This window comes from Microcaecilia unicolor, chromosome 5 (assembly GCF_901765095.1).
Source record: "Microcaecilia unicolor chromosome 5, aMicUni1.1, whole genome shotgun sequence".
Lineage (NCBI taxonomy): Eukaryota > Metazoa > Chordata > Amphibia > Gymnophiona > Siphonopidae > Microcaecilia > Microcaecilia unicolor.
In genome coordinates this window covers 160227095-160253561 of record NC_044035.1, presented here as the reverse complement: position 1 = coordinate 160253561, position 26467 = coordinate 160227095, and the positions used below count along the sequence as shown (strand labels likewise).

Here is a 26467-nt window from a genome sequence, read left to right as displayed (position 1 = left end):
TGATCCCCAAATTGATCTATCACACAGAAGGTCAGAGCATAAACTCCTCCCTACTTATTTAAATAAAGTCCACAAATCCGTAGGAATGGAAGGGGAACAGAGGGAGGGTGAAACTGGAATGTTATGCTAAGATGATAGGGCAGCTCTTCTGGGACCTTCCTTTTCCCTTGTAGCGTTATAGAAGTGATAAGTAGTAGTAGTATTAGTATTTTTTTTAAACCCTCCTCTCATCCAGAAATAAGATTTCCATATTCACAATCCCAGGTCCACTGGAAGATATCTTATAGACTGACGTCCAACAGCCCAAATCCCTCAGGTAGACCTCTAAAGAGGTTGGCACAAGGTTTGCCTGCTATGGTTTTATTTCAGATCAGTCATTTACAGTGGCTCAGATTCTGTGCTGGCTTTCCCTCCCTCTTCTTCCCCCAACTCCAATTTGCATTAAAGCTCCTTCCAAGTGAAGTTGGCAGGGCTGCCAAGGAGGGCTCACAAACCACAACCCACAGGAAGGAGACAGGGTTTTTGTTAGTGTTTGTAGCATCTGAGGCTTGGCTAAAAAGATTAACTCAAAGTTTGAAGCTCTGCATCAATCTTTCTGCCCTTGCTTCTATGCTTTTCTAACATATATTTTTAAAGTTTACAAAAACTCTCCTCTCTTCCTCTCCCTCATTTTGCTCTCATTTGATTCCCCCTTTCCTCTCCATTTTTACCCTTTATCCTCCTTTCCACCCTCTTTATCCCATTTAAGCCACATTGAACTTGAGTCTATTTCGGGCTAATGTGGGGTATAAATGTCATGAATAAATACATTTCTACCCTTTTATTACATTTTTAAAATGCTGTATTTCCAACGTATCTTATTCTTTACCAATTTCATCCACTTTATCATGCCAAGCAATTTTAAACAAGTGGGGAAGCATGTGGAGAATGACTCATTGAATGATTTCCAGTCACGCAGCGTTTATATGTCTGTGTGTGCACCTGTTTGTATCTATATTACTTCTTTATATATGTTTGCCTGTGTGTGTGTGTCTGACTATAGGTGAGAGGGAAGAAGAGGTTTGAATGAAGCAGTACCCAAACATTCTGTTGGAATGAAGAGAATAATAAAATGAAACTAAGTGTGATGATATATCTAACCACTAGATGTCACTGTTCACCAACGTCAAAGGATGTATTTTGCATTTAAACTGCAGGGTGTCACTGTACAAAGGCAACAAAAACTGCCTTGTTTATCCACCAAGAGGCCATACACATAGCAACCATTAAGAAAGCTCTACGGTTCAGTCAAGATTTTACAGTAAAATTTACAATGAAAAAAGTGAAATACATGCAATTTTTGCAGCTGAATTTCCACTGGCAAAAAGTTCCAAAGTGATGGAACTAAGACTGAAAAGACGCATTCCCGGGATCCCTCCATTTTAACACTCCTTTTGGTGACTCTTTCAAAAGACCACCTGGACCTGGATTCAAAATACAGTTCTGCTGTACAAGCCAGGCTCAGTAAGAAGTTCCATCTGAGTACAACATAAAGGATGGCCTGGAACATACCAAGGGGCCCTTTTACTAAGGTGCGCTGAAAAATGGCCTGTGCTGGTGTAGACACATGTCTTGGATGCACACAGGTCCATTTTTCAGCGAGCCTGCAAAAAAGGCCATTTTTTTTTGTTGCCAAAAATGGATGTGCGGCAAAATAAAAATCAGCACGCATCCATTTTGAGCATGAGACCTTACCACTACCCACTAACTTAGCGGTAAGGTCTCGCACGTTAACCAGGTGGTATCGTCAGCATGCGTACACTGCCGATTACCGCCCGGTTAGTGCCATGCAGTAGAAAATAGAAATTATTTTCTGCCGCGCATTTTGGACGCGCGTCAAAATTAGAGTTGCCACCCGGGGCATGTGGTAGCCGGGCAGCAGTTCTAATTTGATGCACGTTGTACACGCATAGGCGCCTACGCGTCTTAGTAAAAGGGCCTCTAAAAAAAGTCTGCAGCAAAGACATCTTAGTCCCATACAATTTAAAACCTTAAAAATGAGGGTATTCATCTTAAACATTACACATGCATTGACCGGCAGCCAATGTAAAGCCTTCAACACAAGAAAGATACAATCATAAATAAATGAATATTCTCGCTGCAGTAGTCATAAATTGGAGTTGCTTGGTCTGCCAATGTGGTGGGCCAATCTAATTTGGGCATCAACAATGCCTGTAGCCACCTTTGTTAGATCAGAAAGAACAAAATATGTTTGAAGCTGCCACAACATCCACAATATTTCAAAAGCTGACCTAACCACAGATGAAACCTGTGAAATCCAAACTCACTCCCTCATCTAATCTCCAAATGATTTATTTAATAGAGAGTGTAACAATCTAACTTCCAGTTCTAAAGTGGGGCTATACAAAAGGTCTCGGCTTTCTGATGGTTCATTTTCAGCTAATGTTTCAAAACCTGGGTAGCAATATAAGTCTGATGGAATTCACAGTATTCAATTTCTTAAGGCCAAATGCCCCCAAAAAGATCCAAACATCTGCAAAGACGATATTTTAAACCCAATAAATGGTTTTGCGGCTGTTTTAGTCAGAGGGAGCTGGTGTGTAGTGTGATGGTCCCTTCAGCCTCCAGACTAAGGTGCTCCTCAGGCAACACTTCAACTCCCTCTACTGGCCACAATTTATGTTAGGGGGCACTGCTCTGGTGCTAAAAACCTCTGTATCCCGGACCCAAATTTCCCTCAGACCTGACAGTCCGCACTTCTTTAAGCCAATTAACGCTTTTTATTATTTAGAGCAACAGGACCAAAATGAGACTAGAAAATTTCCTGCTGCTCACTCCCCCCCCCCCCCCCAACAATCCTGCTCTGATTCTCCAAAACTGCCACTCCTATGTGCATAATCCAGTGCAGATGAGCTGCAGAGGCAGACCACAGACACAACCATTTAATTACAAGGCATCTTCAGAGAAGACTAATTAGTAGAGAAGAATATCTCTAAAATGTGCTGGGATTTGTGAACATCACAGGCATTTTTGAAAAATTCATCATATTGGAAAAACACATTCTGGGCTTCACAAAATTTGAGCTTGGAATGTTTTAGTTTTTTTTTTTAACTGAAATTTCGGTGGTCAAATATGGCTGTGTCAATAGGTGAAATATCTCTGGCCGGTTCCAACTTAACTGGCCAGCGCTGAATATCGGCTTGGCCCGTTAAGTTGAAACCGGCCAAAAATAAACTGGATATTCAATGCCGGTCACTAGAAAGCTAACTCCTGCGGTCTGAATATCATGCCTTATCTGTATCCAGAGGTTTATTGTTTATTATGATTTGCTACACTGCTCTAGCTGCCAAGGCAGAGCACAGCAGTGTACAGGCTAAAAACACATTAAAAAAATGGAAAAGAACTCCATTAAAAAAAGAGAAAGATATCCAGTCACACAAAGACAAAGATGGAGACTGACAGAGACTAAGGATGCTAACCCCCCCCCCCCCCCAAAAAAAAACCCCTCAAAATTCTCAAGCTGGAGGTAAGTACTGGCTATACTATCTCGCTAAAGGTTTGTCCGAGAAGCCACGCTTTTATATTGGATTTGAAAGTCTTTAAAGAGTCACTGTGAAGAGAAAGGGGGAGATTATTCCAGGTTTGGTGGGGGGGGGGGGGGGGGGGGGAGGAAGAAAAAAGCGTTTAGTGGATTCCAGATGTGCAAGTTTAGGACTAGGCAGTACTAAGCAATAACCATTTATGGAGCGGAGTACCTTAGTAGGAGAATAAGGTATAGTAAGAAAAGACAAATAATTAGGGACACATTCCGTAAGCCTTGAAAATCAGAAGTGCTATTTTATAAATGATCTGGTATTTAATGGTTAACCAGTGTTGTTTCAATAAGGAGGCTGTGTGTTCTGAGTGATGGGCGTCACAAAGTAGTTTAATAGCTGTGTAACGGACAGTCTGTAATTTCTTCAGGGTAGAACAAGGGAGATCTGCATAGATATATTACAAAAGCCCAAGCGAGATGTGAAGAAAGAAAAAATAAGTGAATGGAAAGTTTGTGGTTAAAAAGGTGACGGATGGTCCTTGGTTGACGAAAGGAGAAAAAAAAACCAGAACTTTGTCAGAGAAGAAATGTGAGGTACAGGAGAAAGAGGAGTCAAGAATCACAACTAAATAACGAAGCTGAGATACTGGAGAAATTGAGGTACCAAATAGCGAGTGAGGATCTGTGGGAGAAGTTGTGGACCTGGAGAACCAACAGGTGACAGTTTTACCAGAGATGAGTTAATGTTCAAATAACGAAATTGCAACTGAATTCAAACAGGTCTGGAGGCGGGTAATTGAAATAAGGCTGTCGTTAATGACATGGTCACACATTGTTTAGAAACAAAAACAGAAACACATGACATTTTGTGGGGGGTTTTTGTTTGCCAATAAAAGGATGCACTATTTGCAGAGAGGACAACACTCTTAATAACTCTGCTCCCTTAATGACAAAATGGTCAAGAAAAGGCAAATGAAACAAAAATTCCCGAAAACGATACAGGAAACAACACAAAACAAAACTTTTCTGATTGCACATCCCTAATATCCAGATAAGTAGCAATGGCCAAAGTTATACCCAGATACTCGGCATCACCCAATTCTCCTATACTAGTACTGAATATTGGGGTATAAAGAAACTGGGGTGGGCTGTGTTTACAAAAACACTGACTGCTGTGGATGGAATACGAGGTGGTACATATCCTTGTGCAATTATTTACCAAATATAAAAAGAAATATGCACCACTGAACTCAATTTACTATCGTAACTGTCCTCTTCTATGATTTTTTTTGTGTGATCATGTGCTTTCTCTGCCAATGATGTGATCCCAACTCAGCTTCATACAGTTTAGACCCAAATTTATTTATTTATTAACCACCTTTATGAAGACATTCACCCAAGGCAGTGTACAGCAGGAAAAGTTCAACACAAAACTTACAATTTGGTTAACAGAATAACAATAGTAAAAAGAGACCAATAAATGAGGTAAACTTGAAATCACCAAATTGAAACCTAATAATAGGACTACTGTGAAACAATATAAACATTTTAACAACACTGAAATTCAAATAACACAGATATAATACAATCAGGCTTATTTTCGAAAGAGAAGGGCGCCCATCTTCCAACACAAATCGGGAGATGGGTGTTCTTCTCTCAGAGTTGCCCAAATCGGCATAATCGAAAGCCGATTTTGGGCGTCCTCAACTGCTTCCCGTCACGGGGACGACCAAAGTTCACAGGGGCATGTCGGCACTGTAGCGAAGGTGGGACTGGGGCATGATTAAGAGATGGGCGTCCTCGGCCGATAATGGAAAAAAGAAGGGCGTCCCTGAAGAGCACTTGGCCGATTTTACTTGGTCCATTTTTTCTTGCGACCAAGCCGTGAAAAGGTGCCCGAACTGACCAGATAGCCACCAGAGGGAATCGGGGATGACCTCCCCTTACTCCCCCCAGTGGTCACCAACCCCCTCCCACCCTTAAAAAAAAACCAAAAAAAAAAAAACTTTAAAATTTTTTTTGCCAGCCTCTAATGTCATACCCAGCTCCATGACAGCATTATGCAGGTCCCTGGAGCAGTTTTAGTGGGTGCAGTGCACTTCAGGCAGGCGGACTCAGGCCCATTCCCCCCTACCTTACACTTGTGGTGGTAAATTTGAGCCCTCCAAAACCCGCCCGAAACCCACTGTACCCACATGTAGGTGCCCCCCTTCACCCCTTAGGGCTATGGTAGTGGTGTACAGTTATGGGGAGTGGGTTTTGGGGGGGGGCTCAGCACCCAAGGTAAGGGAGCTATGCACCTGGGAGCAATTTGTGAAGTCCACTGCAGTGCCCCCTAGGGTGCCCGGTTGGTGTCCTGGCATGTCAGGGGGTACAGTGCACCACGAATTCTGGCTCCTCCCACGAACAAATGGCTTGGATTTGGTCGTTTTTGAGATGGGCGTCCTCGGTTCCCATTATGGCCGAAAACCGGGGACGACCATCTCTAAGGTCGACCATCTCAACATTTAGGTCGATTATCTCTAAGGTCGACCTAAATGTTGAGATTTGGGCGTCCCCAACTGTATTATCGAAACAAAAGATGGACGCCCATCTTGTTTCGATAATACGGGTTTCCCCACCCCTTCGCGGGGTTGTCCTGTGAGGACGCCTTCATGAAAACTTGGGCGCCCCGTTCAATTATGCCCCTCAATGTCAGCATAACACTAATGAAACATCTAATAAGCATGTATTAGAACATGCAAATAACACAGATATAATGTTAGTGCTTTTCTACAATACAGCTTACCGTGTAGCTGAGGGGCCAACTGCAGATATATAGATGGGGACAAGATGGATGGTACAGAGTCAGTTGGGATAAATAGATGTGTGACTAAACTAAAGGCAAGTTCTTTGTATAGTTAAACAAGATATAAGGAACCGGTCTAAGTTACAGTGTGTGTAGCAAGCTAGACCACATGCAGAGTCGTGTATAGTCAGTCACTCTGAGGCATATTTTCAAAGCACTTAGCCGTACAAAGTTCCATAGGTTACTATGGAACTTTGTAAGGCTAAGTGCTTTGAAAATGAGCCCCTCTATGTATTAAAGGCTTAGGAGAAGAACCAGGTTTTCACCTGCTTCCTGAAGTAGAGATAGTCTAGAGTTAGGACACAGCCCCTCAGGTAGTAAATCCCAGAGCACGGGGGTTACTCCTGAGAATGCTCACTAGTGGGTATCACATCGTACATTTTCTTTTGATGAGGGTACGGATAGTGATGTTCCATGAGACGACCTTAGAAGTTTCAAAGGTGTGTAAAGAGCTAACTTATTCTTTAATTACTCTGGCCAATTTTTCTGAGGATCCTGAAAATCAAACATGGAGTTTTAAATTTAGCCGTGTAAGGTACTGGTAGCCAGTGTAGGTTTTGCAGGAAGAGTGTGATGTGGTCACGCTGTCTCAGCATGGGCCTGCAGATTCTGGAATCTGCCTTCAGGTTTTCTAGCAGAAAATGTCATGTTGGACCTAGGTAACAGCGTACGTCACGTGCAATGCCACATGGCAGTCATCTGACAACCTGTTTGTGTGAGATGGTGGCACTCTCTCGTGTGTATAGGGTAACAAATGGTTTTTACAAAACTCAAGAGAACAAATTCTGGCCTCATGAAATGCTTATCCTTTAAACAATCTAACAATGAATGAAGTTGAATTATTTTCTTTAATACTGGTGAATTACGCTCAAAGCAGGATTTTAGCATTTGTTTACACTGGGTTCACTGGCTCATGGTGTTTCTGTGTCTATAATAAAAGGTGCTAATGCCACCTGCTGGTCAATTGTAGCAAGAACCTCTGCTTGTCTGGATAATCTGCTCCAATTAGGGAATGAGGGTAGAAGTCATCAATGTAGACTAACCTTAAATTGTGTTATTTTTACCACAAGTCAATATTTTAAGCTTTGCTTAAGCATTAGGGAGAGGTGTTCCTTTGAGAAGAGAGTCTAAGAAAGTATCTGGGTTTTGACTGATTTCTAAAGTGCTAGTTGGTGTGTTAATAGACAGAAACATAGAAACATGACGGCAGATATGACCCATCCAGTCTGCCCAGCCTTTGTAACTCCTAATTCTTCCTCTTCCTAAGCGATCCCACATGCTAATCCCATGCCTTTTAAAATTCTGGAACAATCCTTGACTCTACCACCTCCACCGGGAGGCCATTCCACGCCTTCACCACCCTTTCTGTGAAATACTTCCTTAGGTTACTCCTAAGCCTATTCCCTCTTAATTTTGTCGTATGCCCCCTCATTCCAGAGCTCTCCTTCATTTGAAAAAGGCTCTCTTCCTGTACATAAATGCCCTTGAGATATTTAAACGTTTCTATCATGTCTCCTCTCTCCCTCCTCTCTTCCAGCGTATACATGTTGAGGTTCATAAGCCTGTCCCTATAATTTTTGCATTCAAGACCACTTACTAATTTCGTAGCCACCCTCTGGACCGACTCCATCCTGTTTATATCTTTCCGTAGGTGCGGTCTCCAGAACTGCACGCAGTACTCCAAATGAGGCCTCACAATAGACTTATACAACGGCACTATCACCTCCTTTTTCCTGTTGGTCATGCCTCTTTTATGCACCCAAGCATCCTTCTGGCTTTGGCCGTTGCTTTTTCTACCTGTTTGAAAGTTTTACGGTCGTCAGACACAATCACCCCCAAGTCCCGCTCTTCCTTCGCACACTGAAGCACTACATCCCCTATACTGTACCGTTCCCTCAGATTTTTGCGACCCAAGTGCATGACCCTGCATTTTTTGGGGTTAAACCTTAGTTGCCAAATGTCGGTTCATTCCTTCAGCTTCACTAGGTTCTTCCTCATGTCATTCACACCCTCCAGGGTGTCTACCCTGTTGCAGAGTTTAGTATCATCCGCAAAGAGACAAACCTTACCAGACAGCCCTTCCGCAATATCGCTCACAAAGACATTAAAAAGAGCCAGCCCTAGGACCAATCCCTGTGGTACTCCACTGACGACCTCCTTTTCTTCAGAGCAAGCTCCATTTACCACCACCCTCTGTCTCCTACCATTCAACCAATTTCTTACCCACTCAGTTACTCTAGGTCCCGCACCTTGATGGGCAGAGTAAAACTGTATATGGTCACTCAGCTGCACAGTATTTTGTGGGGTTTTTGAATCCTAAATATATGCAAATTTTAAATACACAGATATAATCGCTTGATGTATTGCAGGGTTTTCACCTACAGTAAATCACTGCCAAATAGCCCAGCCATTAGCATGCAGGAACAAACAATTGGGCCACTTTGGGGCTCATTTTCGAAAGAGAAAAATGTCTAAAAAGTGGCATAAAGCAGCATTTAGATGTTTTTCTCACAAAAATGTCCAAATCAGTATTTTCAAAACCTACTTTTAGACGTTTTTCTATGAACTCCTTCAGAAGTGCATTCAGATCACAAGGGGGCATGTCAGGGGTATTTTGATGGCGGGATTAGGGCATGCCTAACACTTGGGACGGTTTACAGCCATAATGGAACAAAACAAAAACGTCCAGGTCTAGACCTGTTTTTAGAATGAATAAGGCACAAAAAAGTGCCCTAAATGACCAGATGACCACTGGAGGGAATCAGGGGTGATCCCCTCAATATCCCCCTACCCCCCAAAAATGTGAACAAAAATATGACAGCTGCAGATGTTAAAGTCAGGTCTATCAGAGAAGCATGCAGGCCCCTGGAGTAGTGTAGTGGTCGGTGTAGTAAACAGTGGGGGACCCAGGTGCCCTATCTCCCGCTACCTGTCCCATTTGTGGTGGAAACTGTGACCTCTTCCAAGGTCACCAAAACCCTACTGTACTCATATATAGGCGCCCCATTCACCCACAAGGGCTACTGTAGTGGTGTACAGTGGGGGGGGGGGGGGGGCAGTGGATTTTGGGTGGGTTTTGGAGGGCTCAGGGGACAAGAAAAGGGAGCAAAGGTAAGATGCGTACCTGGAAGCATTTTTATGAAGTGCACAGAAGTGCCCTCTAGGGTGCCCCATTGCTCTTCTGGATTGTCTGGGGGACAAGTCTACTAAAAATGCTGACTCCTCCTACATCCCAATGGCATCAATCTCTACATTTTGCACCTATTCGTTCTGGGGGGGGGGGGGGGGGGTCCAAAAATGGACCAAAAAACAAAACGTCCAAATCACAAAACCTTGATCAAAACAATATTTTTGAAAAAAAAAAACCCTTCTTTCCTATTTGGATTTAATCGGACTTGGATGTCATATCAAAAATGCCCCTCCACATACTCAGTTTAAATGTTCATCAAATTTGGGAACTCTGCACTATACAAAATACAGCATTAATGGATGACAAGTAGATACACTAAGCAGGATTTAGACAACTTAACAATACTGAGAATGTAGGGAACAGTGCCCGATCCATTCTACCAGAACAGAGGCTAAACTTAGTTCCCCAATTCATCCCAGAGTATTAATAGAACTAAAAAATGAACTTGCGGAGCTACTGTTAGAAATATGCAATCTGTCCCTAAAATCGAGTGTAGTACCGGAAGACTGGAGGGTAGCCAATGTTACTCCGATTTTTAAGAAGGGTTCCAGAGGAGATCCGGGAAATTATAGACCGGTGAGTCTGACGTCGGTGCCGGGCAAGATGGTGGAGGCTATTATTAAGAATAAAATTGCAGAGCATATACAAAAACATGGACTGATGAGACAAAGTCAGCACGGATTTAGTGAAGGGAAGTCTTGCCTCACCAATCTAATGCATTTTTTTGAGGGGGTAAGCAAACATGTGGACAATGGGGAGCCGGTTGATATTGTATATCTGGATTTTCAGAAGGCGTTTGACAAAGTGCCGCACGAAAGACTCCTGAAGAAATTGCTGAGTCATGGAATCGGAGGTAGGGTATTATTATGGATTAAGAACTGGTTGAAAGATAGGAAGCAGAGAGTAGGATTGCGTGGCCAGTATTCTCAGTGGAGGAGGGTAGTTAGTGGGGTCCCGCAGGGGTCTGTGCTGGGTCCGTTGCTTTTTAATGTATTTATAAATGACCTAGAGATGGGAATAACTAGTGAGGTAATTAAATTCGCCGATGACACAAAATTATTCAGGGTCGTCAAGTCGCAGGAGGAATGTGAACGATTACAGGAGGACCTTGCGAGACTGGGAGAATGGGCGTGCAAGTGGCAGATGAAGTTCAATGTTGACAAGTGCAAAGTGATGCATGTGGGTAAGAGGAACCCGAATTATAGCTACGTCTTGCAAGGTTCCGCGTTAGGAGTTACGGATCAAGAAAGGGATCTGGGTGTCGTCGTCGATGATACGCTGAAACCTTCTGCTCAGTGTGCTGCTGCGGCTAGGAAAGCGAATAGAATGTTGGGTGTTATTAGGAAGGGTATGGAGTCCAGGTGTGCGGATGTTATAATGCCGTTGTATCGCTCCATGGTGCGACCGCACCTGGAGTATTGTGTTCAGTACTGGTCTCCGTATCTCAAAAAAGATATAGTAGAATTGGAAAAGGTACAGCGAAGGGCGACGAAAATGATAGTGGGGATGGGACGACTTTCCTATGAAGAGAGGCTGAGAAGGCTAGGGCTTTTCAGCTTGGAGAAGAGACGGCTGAGGGGAGATATGATAGAAGTGTATAAAATAATGAGTGGAATGGATCGGGTGGATGTGAAGCGACTGTTCACGCTATCCAAAAATACTAGGACTAGAGGGCATGAGTTGAAGCTACAGTGTGGTAAATTTAAAACGAATCGGAGAAAATTTTTCTTCACCCAACGTGTAATTAGACTCTGGAATTCGTTGCCGGAGAACGTGGTACGGGCGGTTAGCTTGACGGAGTTTAAAAAGGGGTTAGATAGATTCCTAAAGGACAAGTCCATAGACCGCTATTAAATGGACTTGGAAAAATTCCGCATTTTTAGGTATAACTTGTCTGGAATGTTTTTACGTTTGGGGAGCGTGCCAGGTGCCCTTGACCTGGATTGGCCACTGTCGGTGACAGGATGCTGGGCTAGATGGACCTTTGGTCTTTCCCAGTATGGCACTACTTATGTACTTATGTTCAATGCTAATGGTATGAAAATGGTATGCGTGCTGTCAGATCGAAAGTAAGGAGTAGGAACGTGCCTGGCACATGTGCAGAAGAGTTTTGGAATAAGCACAAATCTCGTGGGCATGCCCAGGCAAACCAGCAAGTGAAACACACATCAGTGCTATTCTTATGCGCCTTTAAATATAAGATTTTCAATGGTTTTTTTCACTTGAAAGGCTTATATTTATAGTACAGAAAACAGACACCAATGTGTGCTTTCACTTTAGGGTTTGCTCGAACTCACAAATTTTCACTCCCAGCGTTTAGAGGCTTGCACCGGCTTCCTTCTCCTTCTGAAAGAAATCAAAAACTGGCAGATTTTAAGCTGAAAAAAAATTAGAAATCCTCTCTTCAAACACGCCCAAGGCCAGCTCTGATCTGACATTAGGCTTCCAGTGGTAAGGGCAGCATTTGTGCGCCGTTTTCTCATTTTACATTCATTTGACTACATTTAAATATAATTTGCACTAATCTTTGGCGTGGCCATTGTTGCCTGAGCTGCAGCCCTCTGATTATTCTGTGCAGATTAACGCTGGATATAGTGCCAGCGTAGGCTCTGAGCACTGGATCATTAGTGATTTGCATTCATATTTGGATAGGGTGAAATCTGTTCTATTGGTTTATGTGGTACAGTTCTTTCTTGGTTTTCCTCATTTCTACAGGGTCGCTCCTTCACAGTTAGCACTTCTGCTGGTTGCTGCTTCCCACTCTCTCTCTCTTGTGGTGTCCCATCAGGGTTCTATCCTATCTCCCCTCCTGCTCAATATCTTTTCCAGCCTCCTTGCAACCCTTATTCAAACATTTGATATCAGATATTTTTACGCAGACAATATCCTAATACTGTTCCCTACTTCCCCTCTTAACATCGGTCTCCACCAGTTACGAGTCTGCTTAAAGTAATTTCCAAATTGGATGGCACGACACAAGCTAGTTTTGAATCCTGACAAAACGGTCGCTCACTGGATAACTGGGTCATTACCACCACCAAAAGTCACACTTTATTTGATCTTCTCATTACAGTCCCTCAATATTTGACTCTATTATTTTGTGAACAGATCTCTGAGGTGCTAAAAAAGGGATTTAATGTGCTCCACCAATTTCAGTATCTACACAGGGTACTAGATTTTCCATCTTTGCAGTGTCTCATGCATGCTTTGTTTTCCCTCAAGATTCGATTACTACAACACTGTATATGCTGATTTACCCAGGTCTCAACTTAAAAAAGCTTCAGATGCTACAAGTCTGCAGCAAGATCGCTCTGGAAAGCGTGAAAATTTGATCACGCTAAACCTCTCTTGATTAAACTGTACTGGATTCCACTAACGTATACAATATTTTTCTAAATATCTGTATTTAACACATAAGGTATATTACACCTTGGTTTATTTATCATATTTGACTATTGCTTATACGCCCATACGTTCCTCAAGATCTGTTGATGCACACCAACCGGTTCCTCCAAACCCTAAACAGGAATGTTATACATCCACCTGCTAATCTGCATTCTTCTTTCTAGCTCTGAGGTTATGAAATGAAGTTCCACCTCCTATTTACACTGAACAGTACAAAACATCTTTTTTCTGTAGTAAATAATCTACTTGATTCTGATGAAGTAACTGTATTATCCTGTGACTCTGCACCGACTGCTGATCACGTGGCACATCATTTTAAAGATAAGCGCCCTGATATTCAAAACTATTTAACCAACCAGAAAGGGCTAATGACCAGTTAAAATAGTGTTTCACTGCCTAATCGTGAACATTCAACACAAGATAGCCAGTTATCTCCATAAAACATTTGCACTCAATGCCAAAATGTTAACTGGCTATCTTGTGCAATAACCGGCAATCAGGGCCGGTCTTAGGCAGAGGCGACCAAGGCGATCGCATAGGGCCCTGCACAGCGCCTCAACTGCCTCGCTCGTGCCTCCACTCCGACCTCCGCCGCTGCACGCCAGTCGCCTGAGATGATTCCCATTCCTGTGGCTTGGCCACTCCGCTCCCGCCACCACCGGCGCGGCACCCACCCCTGGCTTGGGCCCGCTGAGCCCGCCGTCAGCTCCTGAGTCCCCGGACCCCGGCGACTAACTGAGCGATGCCAGCGAGCCAGCCCAGGCAGCGACGGCCCTGCCCCCGACGAAAGACAGTTGCAGTGCGACGGCTCACCTCCAGGCTCCAGCTTTCCGCTCAATGTCCCACCTTCTGATGTATTTCCTGTTTCCGGACACGAGGGCGGGAATCACTGAGCGGGAAAAGCTGGAGCCTGGTCGGAGGTGGTGAGGACGTGAGGTGAGCCATCGTTGCTGACGCCAACAGTTGTTGGCCAACAGATTTGTTAGGAACTGGGCAACATTCTGGGGAAGGGGGAGCCTATTCTGAAAGGATGGGCTCCACCTTAACCAGGGTGGGACCAGGCTGCTGGCGTTGGCATTTAAAAAGGAGATACAGCAAAAGCGCATGGTTCAGGATGAGGTATCTTTCAAAGATATCACCAAAACAGGGAAGATAGGGTATCCTGATAGTGAGGTTGTAAAAGAGACCGTAGTAGATCAGGTGTCCTTAAATAAAAATAAAAATCAGACAAAAGACTGCAAATTAATACTGCCAAGTACTAAGCATGATGTAAATAGGAACAACAAACATAGTTTGAAATGTCTATATGCGAATGCCAGGAGCATAAGAAATAAGATGGAAGAGTTAGAATATATTGCACTAAATGAAAATTTAGATATAATAGGCATCTCTGAGACCCGGTGGAAGGAGGATAACCAGTAGGACACTGTCATACCGGGGTACAAATTATATCATAGTGATAGGGTGGATCGAATTGGTGGAGGGGTAGCACTGTATATTAACGAGAGCCTTGAATCAAATAGATTGAAACTTCTGCAGGAAACAAAACACTTCTTGGAATCACTGTGGATTGAAATTCCATGTGTAAAAGGGAAAAGGATAGTGATAGGAGTGTACTACCATCCGCCTGGCCAGGATGAACAGACGGATGCAGAAATGTTTAAGGAAATTAGGGACGCAAACAAACTGGGCAATACAATAATAATGGGTGATTTCAATTACCCCGTTATCTACTGGGTAAATGTAACATCGGAGGTAAAATTCCTTGATGAAATCAAGGACAACTTTATGGAGCAGCTAGTACATCAGGCATGGATGCTGTTCAAAAACACCACCCTGGAAGCCCAGGCCAAATATATTCCACGTATTAAAAAAGGAGGACGGAAGACAAAACCACAGCTGGCGTGGTTAAAAAGTGAGGTGAAGGAAGCTATTAGAGCTAAAAGAAAATCCTTCAGAAAATGGAAGAAGGAGCCGACTGAAAATAATAAGAAATAGCATAAGGAATGTCAAGTCAAATGCAAAGCGCTGGTAAGGAAGGCTAAGAGGGACTTCGAAAAAAAAAAATTGCGTTGGAGGCAAAAACACATAGTAACATTTTTTTTTAGGTATATTAAAAGCAGGGAACTGGCAAAAGAATCGGTTGGACCGCTAGATGACCAAGGAGTAAAAGGGGCGATCAGGGAAAACAAAGCTGTAGCGGAGAGATTAAATGAATTCTTTGCTTCGGTATTCACGGAGGAAGATTTGGGTGGGATACCGGTACCGGAAATGAATTCTCTGTAAACCTGGAGAATGTAATGGGACAGTTCTACAAGCTGAAGAGTAGCAAATCTCCTGGACCAGATGGTATTCATCCCAGAGTACTGATAGAACTGAAAAATGAGCTCGCAGAGCTATTGCTAGTAATATGTAATTTATCCTTAAAATCGAGCGTGGTACCGGACGATTGGAGGGTGGCCAATGTAATGCCAATTTTTTAAAAAGGTTCCAGAGGAGATCTGGGAAATTATAGACCAGTGAGTCTGATGTCGGTGCCGGGCAAAATGATAGAGACTATTATTAAGAACAAAATTATAGAGCACATTCAAAAGCATGGATTAATGAGACAAAGTCAACATGGATTTAGTGAAGGGAAGTCTTGCCTCACCAATCTACTGCATTTCTTTGAAGGGGTGAACAAACATGTGGATAAAGGTGGGCCGGTTGATATTGTGTATCTGTATTTTCAGAAGGCATTTGACAAAGTACCTCATGAAAGACTCCAGAGGAAATTGGAGAGTCATGGGATAGGAGATAGTGTTCTATAGTGGATTAAAAACTGTTTAAAAGATAGAAAACAGACAGTAGGGTTAAATGGTCAGCATTCTCAATGGAAAAGGGTAGTTAGTGGGGTTCTCCAGGGGTCTGTGCTGGGACCGCTGCTTTTTAACATATTTATAAATTACCTAGAGATGGGAGTAACTAGTGAGGTAATTAAATTTGCTGATGACACAAAGTTATTCAAAGTCATTAAATCGCAGGAGGATTGTGAAAAATTATAAGAGGACCTTACGAGACTGGTAGACTGGGCGTCTAAATGGCAGATGACGTTTAATGTGAGCAAGTGCAAATTGATGCATGTGGGAAAGAGGAACCCAAGTTATAGCTATGTCATGCAAGGTTCCACGTTAGGAGCCACAGACCAAGAAAGGGATCTAGATGTCGTCGATGATACGTTGAAACCTTCTGCTCAGTGTGCTGCTGCGGTTAAGAAATCAAACAGAATGTTAGGTATTATTAGGAAAGGAATGGAAAACAAAAATGAGAATGTTATAATGCCTTTGTAACGCTCCATGGTGCAACCGCACCTCAAATATTGTGTTCAATTCTGGTCGCCGCATCTCAAAAAAGACACAGTGGAATTAGAAAAGGTGGAGAGAAGGGCGACGAAAATGATAAAAGGAATGGGACGACTTCCCTGTGAGGAAAGGCTAAAGCAGCTAGGGCTCTTCAGCATGGAGAAAAGGCGGCTGAGGGGAGATATGATAGAGGTCTATAAAATAATGAGTGGAGTTGAACGGGTAGATGTGAAGCGTCTGTTTACATTTTCCAAAAATACTAGGACTAGGGGGCATGCGACGGAAGCTACAATGTAGTAAATTTAAAACAAATCAGAGAAAATTTTTCTTCACTCAACGTGTAATTAAACTCTGGAATTCGTTACCACATTCTCTGGCAACGAATTCCAGAGCTTAATTACATGTTGAGTAAAATGTATTGAACTATCCTTGGTTTCTGACTCCTGCCAGACATCAGTCACTTGTTCACCTCCAACTCAAGAAAGGAGACAGAAGACTGTACTCGTCACAGGAAGTCAACTTACTTTTGGTAAAAAAAAAAAAAACCACTGGCCAACTGTATCAAATATAAAATCACAACCCTCAAAATCAGTGTTTTCACTGTCAGCCATACTACTACTAACCTCACATAGATAGGCCTACTCTACAGTTACTTCTTGGGCTTAATTAACTATACTGTCAGTGGGTAGAACTGTACTCACCTATCTGTAAAAGCAGAAAATGTGACAAGAAAAAGAAGGTGAGCATTCACTTCCCTCAGGCATGTGAGATACATAGAGAGGGGCTCTGTAAGGGGGTCCGGCTTGAGGAGCCTTGAACAGATGCTCACCTGTCTGTAGGTGCTGATAATGATCTCTCGCAGGTGATAGTGCATAGGGGTCATCGTCTCACTCACACAGTCCAGTGCCATATCCACTTCCTTCTTCATTCTGTGCCCATCTGGCAGCAGCAGCACGACCTTCATTACTACCTGCACAATAGAATGCACAGATCAGAGGCTACATTCACACGGCTGCCATCACATTATATTGTTACCCGAGTTGTTCCATGTCTTTTTCTCACCTCTCTTCCTACTCATCTGAGGGTTCTCACATTTCCACCTTAACTGCCCAAGCTGAGTTAACTAGAAGATTTTTACCTACATTATTGGCCTTAGAACTCACTATCCTCCCTCAACTCTGCAACATTTTAGATCAGTAGTCCAAAGTTTTGTAATGCCATGTTTTGACTACTCTTTAACAGTTTATTGCTTGGAATATCTAAATCTCATTTGAAAGCTCTACAAACCACACGAAACTCTATTGCTAGAGTATTAGTAGGTGCCAATAGATATGAGCATATTTCACCAGTCCTGAAAGCCTTGCATTGGCTGCCTACTGAATATTGTATTAAGTTTAAAATCTTTTATTTAGTATTTAATATTTTAACTGGTCAAGTACCAGACGTGCTGGCAGCAATATTGAGGTCTTTGAAATCTGCAAAACAGTTGTACTTAGATGTATCATCACATCAGGTTGTAAAACTGAATGAATATAAAGCAACTAATTGTTATGTAACAGGCCACATTATGTAGAACAGCCTACCATTAAGGATTTTAAAAATTCAGAAAGTAAAACAGTTTACACGAGAGTTAAAAACTTCTCTCTTCATACAATTGTAGGGGGTAGCAGAAGATCAAGATTAAGCTGACAGAAATAATTAGATTGGAGTAATTAGACTGAAGCCTGGGCTCATTAATTAATAAATAAATGACGACTCAAAACCAAAGGTATGGGGCAGCCATGCTGCAAAAGTATATTTGTCCTACATAATACCCCCAAGGACTTGCAACAATTCCCCTAACAATTAAAATTTATCTTAATTTTCAAATCAAGGGTTAGAACAATGTATTCCTATCTTGATGTCACTGGAACACAATGATGCATTATTATGTATATGCATTTCAGGCTGGTGTCTGTTGCATTCCAGTGCTTTTAAACCCCCTTTTCTTCTAATTTCACCAGCATTTGTAATTGAACAACAGGACACTGTGAAGCCAATGGGCCATATAGCAAAGCTACTTACCTGTAGCAGGTGTTCTCTGAGGACAGCAGGACATGTATTTTCAAATATATGGTGACGTCATCCAACGGAGCTTGATGCAGACACTGCCAAGCATAATATATTTTTAAGAGGCATTTGGTAGCGTCCACCATGCATGTGTGGGTGCAAGCACAGGACCAGTAGTACAATACTATAGCTGAAGGGATACAACTCTAAGGGGAGGTGGGAGGGGATGTGAGAATATATGTCCTGCTGTCCTCAGAGAACACCTGCTACATGTAACTTTGCTTTCTCTGAGGTCAAGCAGGACATTGTTTCTCACATATGGGACTCCCTAGCTACTAGGCTCACCAAAGCAATAACATTAGGCCAATAGAATCTTGCAACTACGAGTCCCTGTAAAAGCAGATAAACCAAAACTATATACATATTGGTAGTGAAGGTGTAGCCTGGGACAGAAGAAAATGGGCCTAGGAGGGTGGAGTTGGATTCCAGACACCAAACAAACTGCAAAACTGTCTGTTCAATCTAGTCATCACACCAGGAACTCTGCTCATGGCAGAAGTGAGATGTGAATGTTTAGACAGAGCTTAAGCCACAGCCTTGTAGATCTAATCTATTTGACCTCAACAGGGTTAGCTACATAACCATGGCTTCTACAATCTCAGCCATATGACCCTCTAGAATCATCCCAGCCTGTGCAGAAGCAAAATAAATGCAGTTCGCAAGCCAGTTGGACAGCTTGCATTTATTAATGTCTGCCCCAATCTGTTTGGATTAAGAGAGACAAAAAATATGGGTGGACTGCCAAAAGGTCTTAGTCCTCTCTTGCATGGAGTGCATTTTCACCAGAATAGGAACGAGGTTTGGGTCAGAATGTTAGTAGGACAAATAACTGATTAAGTTGGAAGTCCAACAGCAGCCTAGAAAGAAATTTAGGGTGCATACATACAAAGAATTACCCTATTTTTATGAAATTTCATCTATGGCGGATCCACCACTAGGGCCTAAAGCTCACTGACTTTGCGAGCTGAAGAGACTGCCACAAAAAAAATTGAGACCTTCCAGGTCAGGTACTCCAGGTGACGGGAATCTAATGGCTCAAAAGTGCTTTGATCAGCTGGGTAAGAACGACACCGAGGTCTCTCTTTCACCTAGTTTCCACAAGAGGTTATATTTCCTCATTTTATCAACAGAATGGAGAGTCTGGACATTAACGTCAAAACATCAAAGATGCTTCTGGTCAGATATGGTGTAGAAATCTGCTTCTGGTTCAGCTTGCAAACTCAGCAGCCTTATTCACAGGGAGACATTCTGTGAACATGAGCGCAGTCTGCTCCTCAATAGATGGTAGTGCAGAGCTGACAGGTCCAAATGCAGTTGACCAGCATAGACACCTGATAAAGCTGCCTCCCAGAGAAGTTTAGGGTTTGGGCCACCTTGCCCAGAAGAGCAGAAGTATGAGACATTAATCTCTGCACTCCCTCGAGGACAGACTCAATCACCAAGGAGTGGTGTGGTAACTGAACCTTTTTGGCTTTTGTACAACTTGTCTATTTTATGAGGTGCCATTTGGACCGTCAGACAGAGGTGCCTAGGTAGAGATTCATAGTCCTTAACAGTGAACAATGTAGCCCTTGAGTACCTTATGGGAAATACAAGTCTGCACTTTTATGCCAAACTGACAGCCAGAGAAATGTCTCCCAGCTATTGAGGGCTGCAGCGGATGGCTGTGTGCTGACCCTGACATGGGACCAGCATCTAGGACTTCTCTCTTGACTGAGACTGCTTGAGCACCTGGGATTGTGCTGTGGCTGGTGCAAATGCCCTTGATGCTTGAGAACTTTGGTGTCCAGGACCCTTTGCCAGACTGAGCCCCCTTGGGCAGTTGGGGCTGTGCTGTGGCTGGCGCAAGTGCCCTTGAAGTCAAAGCACTCTGCATTTGCAGAAGCCCTAAAGTTCCTTCTTGAGCATGGTTCGGATATCCTCATGAAGGGCAGGCATGACTGGAGAGTTGGCGTGCAGAAAGCCTGCAAATTTGTCGAGCCAGATCACGGTTAGATGGCATCAGGCAGCTCAGCACCATCACCAAAGAAGACTAACCATTCTTTCAATGCCAACAGCTTTCAGAGACCAACGATGTTGAGGCTCCAGAGCACTCGGCACCAGGCGCAGAGAATTAGCGATGTCGATGCTTCTTTGCTGCTGCATGGTGCCAGTCATTGTAAACATGTGGTACTGATGAGGAAGTGGAATGCGCACACCTCTACAGTGTTGAGCCCGACGCCAGCTGGTCTCGGGGCGCCAGTTCAGCAACCAATGCCTGCAGTCCCTATGTCTGGAATAGACTCAACAGCTATTGGACCCAATGCCACCAATGCCATGTCAAAAGACCGGTCTGAGACACAACAAAGACCCTCGTGGTTTGGCTTCCAAGCAGTGGACATACCAGAAATGGGTGTCACTGCGCAAAATAATTCTGATGCACTACGCACAACGCTTTAATAAGCTCAGTGCCCTCTATGACATGTAATAAAAAATGGTCCACATCAAAGGGATCAATGGGTGAGTGTAAATTTAAACTACGCCCGAAAACTATCGATGCAATTCGGCTTGGGCCTAAAAAGGCCTTAGGGTCAAAATTTTTTTTTTAAAAATCAGAAATCGCACAAACCATGCTAGGACAAATACTGGAGTAGAGAAAATAAAAGATGCGAGGAAGGAGTGCAAAACCCCAGAAAGGAAGGCTCCAAAAAACGAAAACCTTTGACATGCTGAGGAGAGATCAAAGACACAACCTCTATTCCGCAGAAAATGAAAGACTGGTTGTCCCAAAATCCCGCGCTAGACGGGAAGGCACCTGTGCTTGCACGGTGAGAAGCTGCCAAAGACCTCTTAGAGACATTATAATGGACAGCATCCTCACTTGGCTCCATTGGATGACGTCACCCCATATATGAGAAACAATATCCTGTGTGTCCTTGGAGAATACATATATTTGTATTTTTTATTGCGATTTTTGGGTGTCACTTCTTTTCTTCCTCCCTGTTTTTTGAAGGTTTGGAAATGAATACACTTATGATTTTTTTTTTAAACATCTTTTTTAAGTTTTAGCCTTTGACCCTAAGAGAGGAAGTACATATAAGCAACTTATGAACAACAGTGTACGTTAGACATTGCCTGCTTCTAGCTGGTGCTGCCATCTGGGTGAGTTTTGTCTTCTTTATTTTATGCTTTAGTTCTTTGCTTATGACTATTCTGTTGGCTTCTTAGTCTCACAATGTGCTCCTGTGAGGTTTGACTTATGTTTGTTTTTATATGTTTTGCAGTTGATTACGAGTGTTCCTGGTTATTTATGTTCTCTTTAAGAACAAGTATTATAATGATTGACTGGATCACTAACCAGCTTGTTCTCGAAAGAGGCCGGCCATCTCACGAGAATGCTGCCAGAAGTCTCAGCAACCATTTTTTAAACACAGCGGCACGACCCGCGGCACAGAAGAGCAAAACAGAGACGGACTAGCAGCAGCAGGCAGGAAAGAGTAGGATTTTTTTCTGCCCCTGCAGCCGCAGGGGCCACTACACCACCAGGGCAGGCAGGCCCTTCAAGGTAGGTCTGCGTAGAGTGTGGGGGTAGTGGTATGCGGGACGGGGATGACGACAATGGCAACAACTGCAGTGGTGGGGGGGGGGGGGGGGGGGGGGAAGGGGGGGGAGGGGAATGGGGGGGGGGGGGGGGGGGAAGGCCCGGCAGGTTTTGGCACAGTATAAGACAAATCAATGGACTGTAATATAGGCTTATAGCCCATTTAGTTATGTTTAAGCAAATGAGAGATCTGCAAGAAATAAAAATTCTTTTATTATTTTGAATTATGAAAATAATTCCCTGAAACATGCTCAAAACAGAATAATCCATTTGTACAAAAGAGATGAGGTGAAGATGTGATTCCATATGCCCCAATGAAAGGAGAGTTTAATTTTACTTCCAATCTTTGTAACACCAGGCTTCCCAAGGCAGATTACAGCAACAGTTAAGATGGACCCATCAGTAAACAGGATATCCTCACAAAAATTTGGCCATTGCTGTATTTTATAGAACAGTGTAGAAAAAGGAGCACAAAATATAGCCTTTATTAGTGCTGTTTCCATCAGCTACAATAATTTTTAAGCAGTTTTAGTGATATTCAATTTTATTTCACATATGGGAAGCTTTCAAATTAAAAAGCTGTCAAGTAAAAAAAAAAAACCAAACTTTTGCTCTTCAACTTTTAAGGCACTGGGCTGAAAAAGGGGGTGAGGTGGGAGAAGGGTGGAGGGAGAAAAGAGAAAGGAGACGCTGGATGGGAGGTGGGGTGGGGGGGGGGGGCAAACTCAGTTTACAGGGCACCGGCACTGCTCATACCTCCTATGTGTCTTCCTTTTCTTTGAAGAAGGGGTCCCACTTACGTCATCTACCTAGTCATTCAACGTATCGCTGTTCTAAAGGATGTGTGTTTATCCAGTAAACAAAAAATATTGACTACGGGCAGTGAGAGATCTGGACTTTTCTGTGGAAATCTCTAATGAAGTCCCTGTGGATACCCAATAAAATCCAGAAACTCATCAATATTTGCACCATATGTCAGCAAGAACAAGACACTTGACACACTGACATTAAATAAGGCTGCTCTAAAGAGAAAGTAACTAAATAGACTATTGGGACAATCTAATAACTTGGTGCCTCCAGTTAGGTACGCCTCTGCCACGCACCAATTCTATACTGGCACCTATGTGCCAAGATGTAATTATAGAATACTACTACCCAACTTGGAGCTCTTAATTTAGATGCAACCATTTATGTCAGCTCTGTGGCAGGTGTGAAAGGGCACAACTAAGTATGCTGTGCAAAGCGTAACTTCCATGTCCACACATGCCACCCACATAAGCTCCACCTATCTTGCAGTTACATGTTATAACAGCATTTCCCCAAGTCTGGTCCTGGAGTACCCTTTGCCAGTCAGGTTTTCAAAATATCCACAATGAATATGTATGAACTTGATTTGCATACACTGCCTCCATTATATGCAAATCTCTTTCATGCACAGTCATTGTGGATATCCTGAAAACCTGACTGGCAAGGGGTACTCCAGGACCGGACTTGGGAAACACTGTTACAGCACGTAGGCGCGATCTTATTTAATGGCACCTAGTGCATGTAACTGCCACTTTTACCACCTCTGAAGCTCATATGTGGTGCGCAAGTGTAGATGCTAAATTAGAGAATTTGCCTTCATATACTTCACCCTAATCTACTCTGTAATGTTTGGCTTTTTTTTTTTAGTTTTAGCTTTGTACCTCTCAAAAACCTCGGGACAAGGATAACAGCGGAAGGTGTTTACCTCAAACTCCCCTTTGGTGTATTTGGCATCAGGCACACTCACAATCTCATCCTCGCTGACTTTGGGCATGCCCTGTAATCACCAGAAACATGCATCAGTTAGACAGGTGGAAGATGAACTGGACGCATAACAGGTTTCAATACTTTCTTTGCTTTTTACATAGAGTGCATGCACATACTTGCACCTTCTTTGTGACTAGTTAAATTTTCACATTAGAATGTGTGTGCTACTGGGGGTCATTAAAGAAGACTGTTTGATAAATGTGCACAGAAGCCCATAGTGAAAATTCTATTATGTGGTGCCACAAAGGGAGGGAGGGAGGGAGGAGTAGCCTAGTGGTTAGTGCAGTGGACTTTGATCCTGGGGAACTGAGTTCGATTCCCACTGCAACTCCTTGTGACTCTGGGCAAGTCACTTAATAACCCTCCATTGCCCCTGGTACAAAATAAGTACCTGAATATATGTAAACCGCTTTGAATGTAGTTGCAAAAACCTCAGAAAGGCGGTATATCAAGTCCCATTTCCCTTTCCATAACCACATTATAAAATACTAGCACAAATTCAGAGCACTGTTTACTAAGCTGCGCTAGAGCTGCATTAGCATTATTAGAACATGCTAACCGTGTAGACGCCCATAATATCACTATGGACGTCTACACGGTTAACATACATTAATTTTTATCACGAGTTAAAAAATGCTAGCGCACCTTAGTAAAAACAGGGCCCTCAAAATTTTGCTTGATGAAAGTTAGATGCGACCACTTATGTAAGGTCAATGGCTGGCATAGGTTGACATCTACAGTGGGGGAAATAAGTATTTGATCCCTTGCTGATTTTGTAAGTTTGCCCACTGACAAAGACATGAGCAGCCCATAATTGAAGGGTAGGTTATTGGTAACAGTGAGAGATAGCACATCACAAATTAAATCCGGAAAATCACATTGTGGAAAGTATATGAATTTATTTGCATTCTGCAGAGGGAAATAAGTATTTGATCCCCCACCAACCAGTAAGAGATCTGGCCCCTACAGACCAGGTAGATGCTCCAAATCAACTCGTTACCTGCATGACAGACAGCTGTCGGCAATGGTCACCTGTATGAAAGACACCTGTCCACAGACTCAGTCAGACTCTAACCTCTACAAAATGGCCAAGAGCAAGGAGCTGTCTAAGGATGTCAGGGACAAGATCATACACCTGCACAAGGCTGGAATGGGCTACAAACCATCAGTAAGACGCTGGGCGAGAAGGAGACAACTGTTGGTGCCATAGTAAGAAAATGGAAGAAGTACAAAATGACTGTCAATCGACAAAGATCTGGGGCTCCACGCAAAATCTCACCTCGTGGGGTATCCTTGATCATGAGGAAGGTTAGAAATCAGCCTACAACTACAAGGGGGGAACTTGTCAATGATCTCAAGGCAGCTGGGACCACTGTCACCACGAAAACCATTGGTAACACATTACGACATAACGGATTGCAATCCTGCAGTGCCCGCAAGGTCCCCCTGCTCCGGAAGGCACATGTGACGGCCCGTCTGAAGTTTGCCAGTGAACACCTGGATGATGCCGAGAGTGATTGGGAGAAGGTGCTGTGGTCAGATGAGACAAAAATTGAGCTCTTTGGCATGAACTCAACTCGCCGTGTTTGGAGGAAGAGAAATGCTGCCTATGACCCAAAGAACACCGTCCCCACTGTCAAGCATGGAGGTGGAAATGTTATGTTTTGGGGGTGTTTCTCTGCTAAGGGCACAGGACTACTTCACCGCATCAATGGGAGAATGGATGGGGCCATGTACCGTACAATTCTGAGTGACAACCTCCTTTCCTCCGCCAGGGCCTTAAAAATGGGTCGTGGCTGGGTCTTCCAGCACGACAATGACCAAAACATACAGCCAAGGCAACAAAGGAGTGGATCAGGAAGAAGCACATTAGGGTCATGGAGTGGCCTAGCCAGTCACCAGACCTTAATCCCATTGAAAACTTATGGAGGGAGCTGAAGCTGCGAGTTGCCAAGCGACAGCCCAGAACTCTTAATGATTTAGAGATGATCTGCAAAGAGGAGTGGACCAAAATTCCTCCTGACATGTGTGCAAACCTCATCATCAACTACAGAAGACGTCTGACCGCTGTGCTTGCCAACAAGGGTTTTGCCACCAAGTATTAGGTCTTGTTTGCCAGAGGGATTAAATACTTATTTCCCTCTGCAGAATGCAAATAAATTCATATACTTTCCACAATGTGATTTTCCGGATTTAATTTGTGATGTGCTATCTCTCACTGTTACCAATAACCTACCCTTCAATTATGGGCTGCTCATGTCTTTGTCAGTGGGCAAACTTACAAAATCAGCAAGGGATCAAATACTTATTTCCCCCACTGTATAAGTACCTTCGAATTGTGCACATTACTAGGCAGAACGGCCATGATACCCTCATGCTTCGCTCATAGGTATGGTCCACTTGCGATTACATGCTAAGCAACAAATGTGCCAAATTTATAGAACAGTGTCCCAGCACTTCCGCACGTAACTGCCAATATATGGCGCCAATCACGCATTAAAAGCGGCCAGAGGTGGCACAAGGCAAGATGCCAGCTGAGGCAGGCCTGTGATGCCAACACCACCCCCCTGCCACAGTCTGGCACCTTCCGCCTTCCCCGAGTTTACCTTCTTTTCCCATTTTCCAAAAGGAAACAGTGACAGCGATTCCCATAAGCTGCCCTTCC

The 26467-nt window shown here is 43.4% G+C and overlaps 1 protein-coding gene across 5 annotated transcripts in view; it reads right to left on the bottom strand.

Annotated features, from left to right (window-relative positions):
• The window catches only part of PALD1 (phosphatase domain containing paladin 1), a 514740-nt gene that overhangs the window by 95059 nt on the left and 393214 nt on the right, over positions 1 to 26467 (bottom strand). For all 5 annotated transcript variants that reach the window (XM_030203509.1, XM_030203510.1, XM_030203512.1 and 2 more), the window contains exons 17-18: positions 23741 to 23812; positions 17149 to 17289 (exon numbers count right to left, since the gene is read on the bottom strand). In XM_030203509.1, the coding sequence (XP_030059369.1) occupies positions 17149 to 17289; positions 23741 to 23812 (213 nt within the window). The remainder of the gene's footprint in view (positions 1 to 17148; positions 17290 to 23740; positions 23813 to 26467) is intronic.